This window comes from Bos mutus, chromosome 16, assembly GCF_027580195.1.
Source record: "Bos mutus isolate GX-2022 chromosome 16, NWIPB_WYAK_1.1, whole genome shotgun sequence".
Lineage (NCBI taxonomy): Eukaryota > Metazoa > Chordata > Mammalia > Artiodactyla > Bovidae > Bos > Bos mutus.
In genome coordinates, this window is record NC_091632.1 from 34924152 (window position 1) to 34932390 (window position 8239).

Below are 8239 nucleotides of genomic sequence, written 5' to 3' on the forward strand. Positions count from 1 at the left end.
TTCCATAAGTCCCTGAGTCCAGGCCAGGGACCACCCTCAGGTGAGCCTCGGCAGGGGTGTTGACATCCGTTTCCCTAGGCTCTGAGGGCTCTATGAGGTTGGCCCACTCAACAAAGCCTGGGCCTTCTTCTCTTGGGTCTCAGCTTCCCCAGAGGTGATCTGAGGAAGTCAGGAAAGATGGCCTTGAAGGAAGGGTCACCATGGCTTTCTGCTGGGTGTTCGGGGGAGGGAGGAAGACAGTCCCTACCCTGAGAGCTCACCAGGGACCAGATCCCCCAGGTCAGATACAAATAGCTGCTGGTCACACTGATGCAGGGGCTCTGGGGTCCCAGATGCTCTCCTGCCCTTGAACTTCTCTCTCCTACCTGATCACCTAACTCTCAGCCCAAGTCACAGGACAGAGGCTGGTAGCCAGAAGCCAGTCCCAGGACCCATGTTCATGTGGTCGAGCTGGGGTTCTACAAGGGGCCTGAGTTTGTGGCCAGAGCCTGAGCTCTGACAGGAAGGGCCTTGTCCAGTGGCAGTGTGGCCACTGTGATTCGGGGGCCACTAGGCTGGGGGGAGTCACAACTCCCTGCCCCAGCCTCCCTCCCTGCTTTTGCCACTGGGGGGGTTCTTGAGGGGTGTGAAGAGAAAACAGCTATTTTGAATTGTCGCCCAGGCGTTTTACTGCATGTCAACCCTGCTCACGTACAGAATCTGGACAGGTAGGTGAGGACCCAAGCTCAGGATCCCCACCACAAGTTCCTGCCTTGCTTTTCCCCCAGCACCTTTTACAGTGACCACTCAGAGTCGAGCCCGTGACAGTCAGTGACCGCTGCCCCAAGTGCCTTATAAATTTTAGGTGCTTGCTACCCTGGGCTATCCATCTCCGGCCTGCAGCCCTTGCTCCAGAGAGCTGCCCTTCCCCTGGCTCACAGAGCATTCCCATCCCCCAACCAGGAACTGTAAGGAACAAATATTGTGGGTCTCCTTGTGTGACATCTTGAAACTGTGGCTTCAAAATGATAGGGTTTCACCTTCGGCAGGTGAGAGTTCCAGTGCTGGGAGAGCCACACGCGGACTCTGTGAGGGTGGCTGTGCTTCCTTGCTCAGCAGGTCATGATCTGTGAGTTGTCAGTCTACCACTCTGGGTTTTCCGACTTAGGGTGACAGTTGCCCCTCCTCCCCCCAAGGGCCTTGGAAGACAGGGTCAGCGCTGGAGAAACAGGCTTCTTTCTACCTCATACTCTTCCTGTTCTGTTCCTGTCCTGCTGGCACCCCTGAGGGCTCTCCCACTGACTGCTTCCTCCCTCTTTTTCCTCGTGAACTGAAGCCCATCCTGGCATCTGCTTCTCTTTTCAGAGGACTGAACTAGTACAGCCCTCTGTCCTCATATCCCCCATCATGCTCCCCTCCCCCATGTCCAATAAACCCTCTGAAGAGGACCTGAGGCCCCTCCCCAGGACACCCAGACCTTCCACCCAAAGGAAGTGGTGATGACAGTGCAACTTCAGATGAAAGAAAGCACTTTGGGGTCCCCAAGGCACAGACTCTGCCCCCGGGAGACGGAGTGGAACAGCAGAAGCATCCTTGGGCCCAGGTCTAAAATCGATGTGGTCTTTATTGAGACGATAGCAATTCCCCAGGATGAGCAAGTTAAGGGTGTCGGGAGTGGCAGCACTGGCCACTCTAAGACCATCTTGACACCATCCTCCGGTCCTCAGCCAAAACAGAGTCAATGAGGCCTCGTCCCTGGACTCCAGCCCAGGGAAAAGCCGAGAGAAGGGGGTCAGAGTCAGAAGTCACATGGAGCCCAGTGACTGTCAAGGCAACTTGTTGAAAACGGGGCTGGAGCAGGGTAAGCAGAGAGGCGGCCCCAGGTGGCCAGATGCAGTGCAGAGAAACACTAGCCCCAGGCCTGGAGTGCATAGGCTTTGGGTTGCCATGCAGAGCCCGCTACAGTCTGGCAGGGTAACATGGGGTGCAGTCGAGGGGAGCCAGCAGGCAGCTCTCCTGAGGACTGCCAGCCCTGAGGCTGACCCAGACGCCAAGAATCCCCACTGAGCCCTGTCCTGCCCCTGCAGAGGTGGGGCTCCTAGCCCCCATTGGGCAGAGGCCAAGAGAGCCTGAGGGACTGGTGGACATCAGCAGGGTCTTGGCCACGTGAGGAGGGAAGGGCACCTGGTGAGGGCTGCTGAAGGGGCCAGCTGCAGCGCTGGCAGATTCCAGGGAGCCCACGAGCGCGTCGGAAGACTAGGTGGTCCTGTGGGCCTGGAGGGCAGCCTCACTCTGCACCAGTCCGGGCCAAGTTCCTGGACAGCGGGACCAGCCGCTGGAAGGGGGGCCAGGTAAGCTGCGTGGGGGTCAGGAAGAGTCCTCCAAGGTGGACAGACAAGAGTTGGCAGAGCTGCTGGCCCAGCCAGGAGCCCAGAGTCGCCTTATTTGCAGTACTCCTTCCTGAACTCTGGAAGCCAAAGGGACAGGTGGTGTCTGCCCTCTGCCCCGGCAAAATGGGCCGACTTCTATCAGGACCATCCAGGGACTTCTGGAACCCCGAGGGGGCAGGGGACTCCTTGCAAGGCTGGCAGGTGTCTTGGGGTTCTGAGTGGATGGAAAGGGGGTACAGCCCAGCTCTGAGATGGGCAGGGGTCTCCCTCCCTCCCCTTCACTAACCTTTGTCCAAGTCGATGTTCTTGGCCGGTGGGAGGCTATGGGCCACCTCAGCCCTCTCCTTCAGGATGTTGTTTTTGTAATCTGGAGCAGGAAGAGAGCAAGGTGAGGGCCCCTCAAAGACGTGCCTCCCTCATCCCAGGCCTGGGAGCCACAGTCTGCCCCTTGGGTCTCCTCACCTAGTCGAATGTCCTCACTCCTGTAAAGAGACTGGTCCCCGGAGGCCACAGCAAACTCTGCCATGTTTATGTCTTTCCTGGAGGCAGGAGGGTGGTGGGAGGTCAGAAGGTGGGTGAGTCTGCTCGGTCCCCGGGGAACCCAGAAGGGATACTTACCCCTTTGACTTGGACTTCTTGTTGGAGTATTCGTAGCCTGAGGAGGAAGACTCGTGTTGGGGGCAGCCTTGCCCACTCCCCAGCTCCTCCAGCCCAGAGGAACCCTCGCAGCCCGGGCAGGAGGCTCCAGGCCCCTGCCCGTCTGCTTTGGTCACTGTGCCCTAAGTCCCGCCTCCGGCCGGGAAAGGCTTCCTGAAGCTGGCCCAAGCCAGGCAATCGGCTCACCTCCACGGCGGCGCTGCCGGGTGGCCAGAACGACCGTGATGAGCAGCAGGATGAAGAGCAGCAGGGTGGCCAGCACGTAGCCCAGCTGCTGGAAGAAGTGGGCTCGGCCCTCGGGGACGATGACGTTGATGACGCTGCGGCCTCGCGTCAGGGTGGGATCTACGGGGACCGTGCGCGGGACAACGTCAGGGAGCGCACCGTGCGCCCCGACCCAGCCGATCTCAGCCCGCGGAGGCCAACCCCCCAACACCGGGATCCCTGATTTGGGACGGGAGGGGGCCAGGTGGGTTGCTGCCCCGCAGACGTACCTCTTGCACCTGGGCCGGGCGCGCCGCTGTGGCTGGAGCCATTGCCCGGGGAGTCCCGCGGGGGCGGGGGCGGGGGCGGCCGGGCAGCTGGCTCGGTGACCCTCAGGTGGAAGACGCGGCGCTCGTGCAGGCCGCAGTAGTGGTGGTGCAGGTGGCAGGAGTAGGTGCCCTCGTCTGCAGGCTCCACCGGGTCGATAAGCAGCGAGAAGTCGCCGCGCGCGAACGCGTCCGCCTCCACGGCCACGCGGTCGCGCAGGAAGGGCGGCCCGTAGGCGCGGCGCTCGCCGGACGCGTAAAGGTCGAGCAGGCGGTCCGCACGGTCGTGCGGCACCCCGGGAGGCTGGCGGTCCCAGTGCACAACCTGCTGCGCTTCCTCCAAGTGTCTGTCAGTCCACACGTGCGCGCGGTTCACGCACGTCAGCAACGCAGGCGCGCCGCGCTCCACAGCCAGCACCTCTTTCTCGCCGTCCCAGTGCGCGCCGGCGGCCCGGGCTGGGGGAGCATGGTGGTCAGGGATCCCGGGCCGGGAGGGAGCCGGGACGGGGCGTCCAGGGTGGCAGGGGTGGGAGCGCAGGGGCGGGGTGTTGGGGGGGCACACTCACGGTCGTCGGTAACCTCGAGGCTCACGGCCAGGCTCTCGTAGAGGTGGCAGTAATGGTGGTGAAGATTACAGGTGTACAGCCCCTCGTCAGTCTCCTCCACCGCTACGTACCGGGGGATGGGCGGGGGGAACCCAGCCGTAAGCTCCGCGGCCCCGCCCGCGCCCCGGAGCCCCCGCCCCCCCGCCGCGGTACCCCGGCCAGTACCTCGGATGAACAGCGAGAAGTTGCCATCGTGGAAGGCGGAGGGAGGCAGCAGGAGGCGGCCGCGGTCGCGCGGCTCGTACACGCGCTGCTCGCCCACGCGCTGCTCGCCCAAACGCTGCTCGCCCACGCGCTGCTCGCCCGTCGAGTACATGTCCACCAGTCGGCGCGCGGGGCCGCCAGCCTTGCTGCCGCTGAGGTCCCAGTGGACGACGCGCTGGCGGTCATGCAGCCTGTCTTGGGTCCACACCATGCGCGGGCTCTGGCAGCGCAGCACCGCCCGGGCGCCTGCTGCCCAGCTTACTGTGGACTCGGACACCACGGACCTGTCAGAGGTCGCGGGCCCTGATGGCCCTGGTGGGAAAGGGGAGTCTCACCCTCTGGAGGGATGAGACTCCAGAGGACAGTACAGGATGGGGCTAGCAAGAAGGCAGGGAGACTGACAGGTTCTTAGGGGAGGGTGGTCACTAACCTGAAGACAGAAGGACGGCAGAACCTGGAATGAGAGGAAGTGAGGGTCAAACTGGGGAGGGGGTGACCTGAGCCTTCACATGTGGCTCACCTGCTGAAATTGGCTCCCCACTTGGCCCCTGGGTCCCTTCTTTAGTCCTATTTGAGGTGGGTGCTAAGGATACCCTGGTAACAGGTAGGGGTAGGTCCAGAGAAGCCAGGAGGGGACAGTGGGGGGTCTCCTATTCCCCCTACCTCTCCCAGGCCCCCACTTAATCCTCGTGGCCACCTCCCTGGGCTGCAGGGACAGCACCTGCATCTCTCGGGGTGAGTGGTGGGGCCAGCCCAGCTCTGGATATATGCTTGTCACCAAGGGCCACCTTCAGGAATGGTGGCTACCCAACCATCACTGCAGCAAGGCCACAAGAGCGCCAGTGCCTGACACCTCAGCTGGTTTGGGGGCTACATACATATCCAGTGTGGCACCTGCCCAGGGCCATGCTGCACTAACCCTCCAGGGTCCTCAGGCTGCTGGCACCCCACCCAGGAGGCCCTTGGCCTTCAGAAGGACAAGAAGGCTGGATGTGGAGAGTGACCCCACCATCTGCCACCCCACATGCTAAATTCCTGCTCCAGAGATGTGGCCTGGCGCCCCGGCTGGACAGAGGAATGTGCCGGGTCAGCAGGCCACCCCCGGGGAGCAGGCTCTGGGGGCCCGGGAACGGACCCTGTGATACCCATGCTTCCCGGGTCCCCCTCAATCCTTCACCCATCCCCTCCTGACAACAGATAAGCACAAGGCTAGAGGGGCGTCCCAGAGAAGTAGAGGGTGCAAGGGACCCCAGGAGGAACCCCCATGCTCAGCCTCCCTGCCCTGTCCAGCCCTGTCTCCAGCATACAGTGGGGGGAAGTTCTGTAGGGATCTAACATCAGACTTCAGCCCCTCCGTGTCCTGGGGGCCTTCTGGTGAGCGGCAGCCTCTGAGGTCCCCAGACCCATCCGCTTCCTGGTGGGGTGTCCCCTCACCCCAGAGTTCAGACAGGCTTAGCCCCAAACACAAACTGGCTCAGACTAGATGTGACTCCTGCCACCCCACCCCCCATGAACTCACTCTGCAGAAGCACAAGTCTCCAGAGCAGGACCCAGGCCCGCAGCTCCATGGCGCCCGCCTGGCCCGGAGGCGCTTTGTCTCCCTCAGTCTCAAACTCTGCAGAAAAACAGCCCGGCCCCCTCCTCCTCCCCCTCCTCAGCACCCGCCATGACATCACAGAGCCCTGGGCTGGCTGACAGTCTGCAGACCGCCCTCTCTGCTCCTGCCCGGCCCCTTGGCCTCCCCTAGTACTTGGCTGGCTTGGTGGGAGGCGTTAGGGCCTTGGCCACTGTGTCCCAGAGGGTGAGGGGAGTCACTCTGGCTTGGGTCCTGGAGAAGGGGGCAGCAGCCCAGCCCTGGAGGGGCAGGGGCCTAAGGGCATGGCCCCAGATGCCTTGTGGGTATTTGTGACAGACGGATCCCCACTAGGGCCACTGGAGGTCTAGGGTTCTGGGGGGAGCATCTCCTCACCTGCACCTCTATAGGGGGACCCCAGCCATTTCCCCTCCCAACCCCCTGCAGGCCAGCAGAAAGGCCCCCCAGCCACCAGCTCTTCCCGCTGGCTGTGTGGTGACCCCTGGGGCTCCATTTTTTCAGCTGTGAGGTGGGGACAAGAGTAGTGCAGGCCCTGGGGGTGCAGGGGCTCCCTCCTGGCAGCATGATGGACACCACGGTCTATCAGTCAGCTTCAGCACCCAGAAAGCTGCCAGGGAGATGAGTGGCAGGGACCAGGGTTCCCTGTCCTGGTGCCCCCACCCCATCTGCCTTCCACCCAGACCCAGGTCCACTATTCCCGGGAGCACCACCCTCCCCTCCTGGAGGAGAGGGAAGAAAGGGGGGTATGGAAGCCTTCCCAACAGAAGGCACAAATTTGAAGCTCTGGGAAAACTCACAAAGTCACGTAAACAAATGTGAAATAACAGAGCATGCACTGTGTACCAAACCCACTCTTTCTAGTTAAGCAAACCTCAAGAAAGGAAAAATCCACTGAACAACCACAAAACCCACGGTGCATTTTTGGACTGCCCATTTGGACTGAATTATGGTCACAGGTCCCAGGCCCTGGTGGGCTGGAGTCTAACTCTTGAACCCTGCCCTGGTCCCCAAGTTCTCAGACAAGCAAGGAGCCCAGCTCAGCCAGAGTCCTGGGCTCCAGGCAAGGGGAGGAGGCTGCTGATGCTGCAGCAAGAAGGAATGAGGGGTGACAGCAGGTAGGACCGGCTGAGGACACAGGACTGGGAGGACGCCCCACCCCCAGTCTAACGGACCGTTTCCTCAGCAGGATCCAGGCCCTGGTAGGCAGAGCCCTTTTTCCAAACTGGAACCAGGACTTGTCTCCACACCCCACCCCCAGCTCCTTCCGGGCCTTTCATTCTGGAAAAACAAGCCCAGCCTGGCTGGCCTTGAGGCCTGGCCTCTCCTGTTTTTCTAACTGGTTTATATTAGTGCTGGTGGCCTCCCTCCCAGTCCGCCTCCCTCCTCTGCACCGCCCCCCCCACCCCACCCCCACCCCAGCCCCTGCGATGTGTCTGTCTCTCTCCATGTGCCTCAGCCTCTGTCCTCCATCTCAGCCCTCTGTCCCCGCCTCTGGCTGCCGGGGCTGTCTTTCTTCCACAGAAGGAAGTTGTCCAAGCAGGGCGGCAAGAAGGCAGACACCCAGGTCTGGCCTCTCAATCTGGAAGAGGACAGGGTCAGCTCCCAGCACTGAGCTAGGAGGCTGGAGGTGCTGGGTCCACACCCTGAACTCCCTGCAGAGCCCCTCCACCCCCACACCCGACCAGGCCTGCATGGAGGTTGGTGGGTTTATGGCACCGCAGATCCAGCCCTTGGCTCAGCCCCAGTGCAGAAGCCTGAAGGAGGAAGCAAACCCTGTGGCACCACTGGGCAGGATGGACAGGGCAGTGGAAGGCGGCATCACCCTCCTCCCTGCTCCCTCCTGTTCTGCTTGAGCCCACCTCCCCCGTCCTTGGCAGGAAACACAAGTGAGAACAGAGGCCCAGAAGAGAACAGACCAGAACTAAATGACCGCATCCCCTCTCCCAAAAGGCGAGTCAGCCAGGCAGCCCCATGGAGACTGAGACTCAGCCTCTGGCTCCAGTCCTGGGGACCCGGACATTCCAGGCAGCCAGGCTCATTGGGAGGAAAAACCACAGGCACTCAGAGGCACAACCCGACACAGACACGTGTTAACACGTGCTGTTCCGTCATCCAGCAGAGCTGAGCACCTACTGCTCACCCGGCACAGAGCTGAGCACCTACTGCTCAGCCGGCACAGAGCTGAGCTGTGTGCCAGGCCCTGGGGTTCAGCACTGCACCCAGGCCAAGCTCCTGCCCTCTGGGAGTTGTTAGTGGGGAGGCAGCCGGCTCGCTGAGGAA

The 8239-nt window shown here is 62.1% G+C and overlaps 1 protein-coding gene across 1 annotated transcript; it reads right to left on the minus strand.

Annotated features, from left to right (window-relative positions):
* Positions 1-1578: 1578 nt before the first annotated feature.
* Positions 1579-6015, minus strand: MXRA8 (matrix remodeling associated 8). Its single transcript, XM_070385032.1, has 10 exons — positions 5885-6015; positions 4796-4819; positions 4327-4677; positions 4123-4224; positions 3521-4012; positions 3213-3371; positions 2988-3024; positions 2832-2908; positions 2656-2736; positions 1579-2446 (listed from the first exon to the last, which is right to left on the minus strand). The coding sequence occupies exons 1-10, from the start codon at positions 5931-5933 to the stop codon at positions 2421-2423; spliced, it is 1398 nt and encodes a 465-aa protein (XP_070241133.1). The 5' UTR covers positions 5934-6015; the 3' UTR covers positions 1579-2420.
* Positions 6016-8239: the final 2224 nt, after the last annotated feature.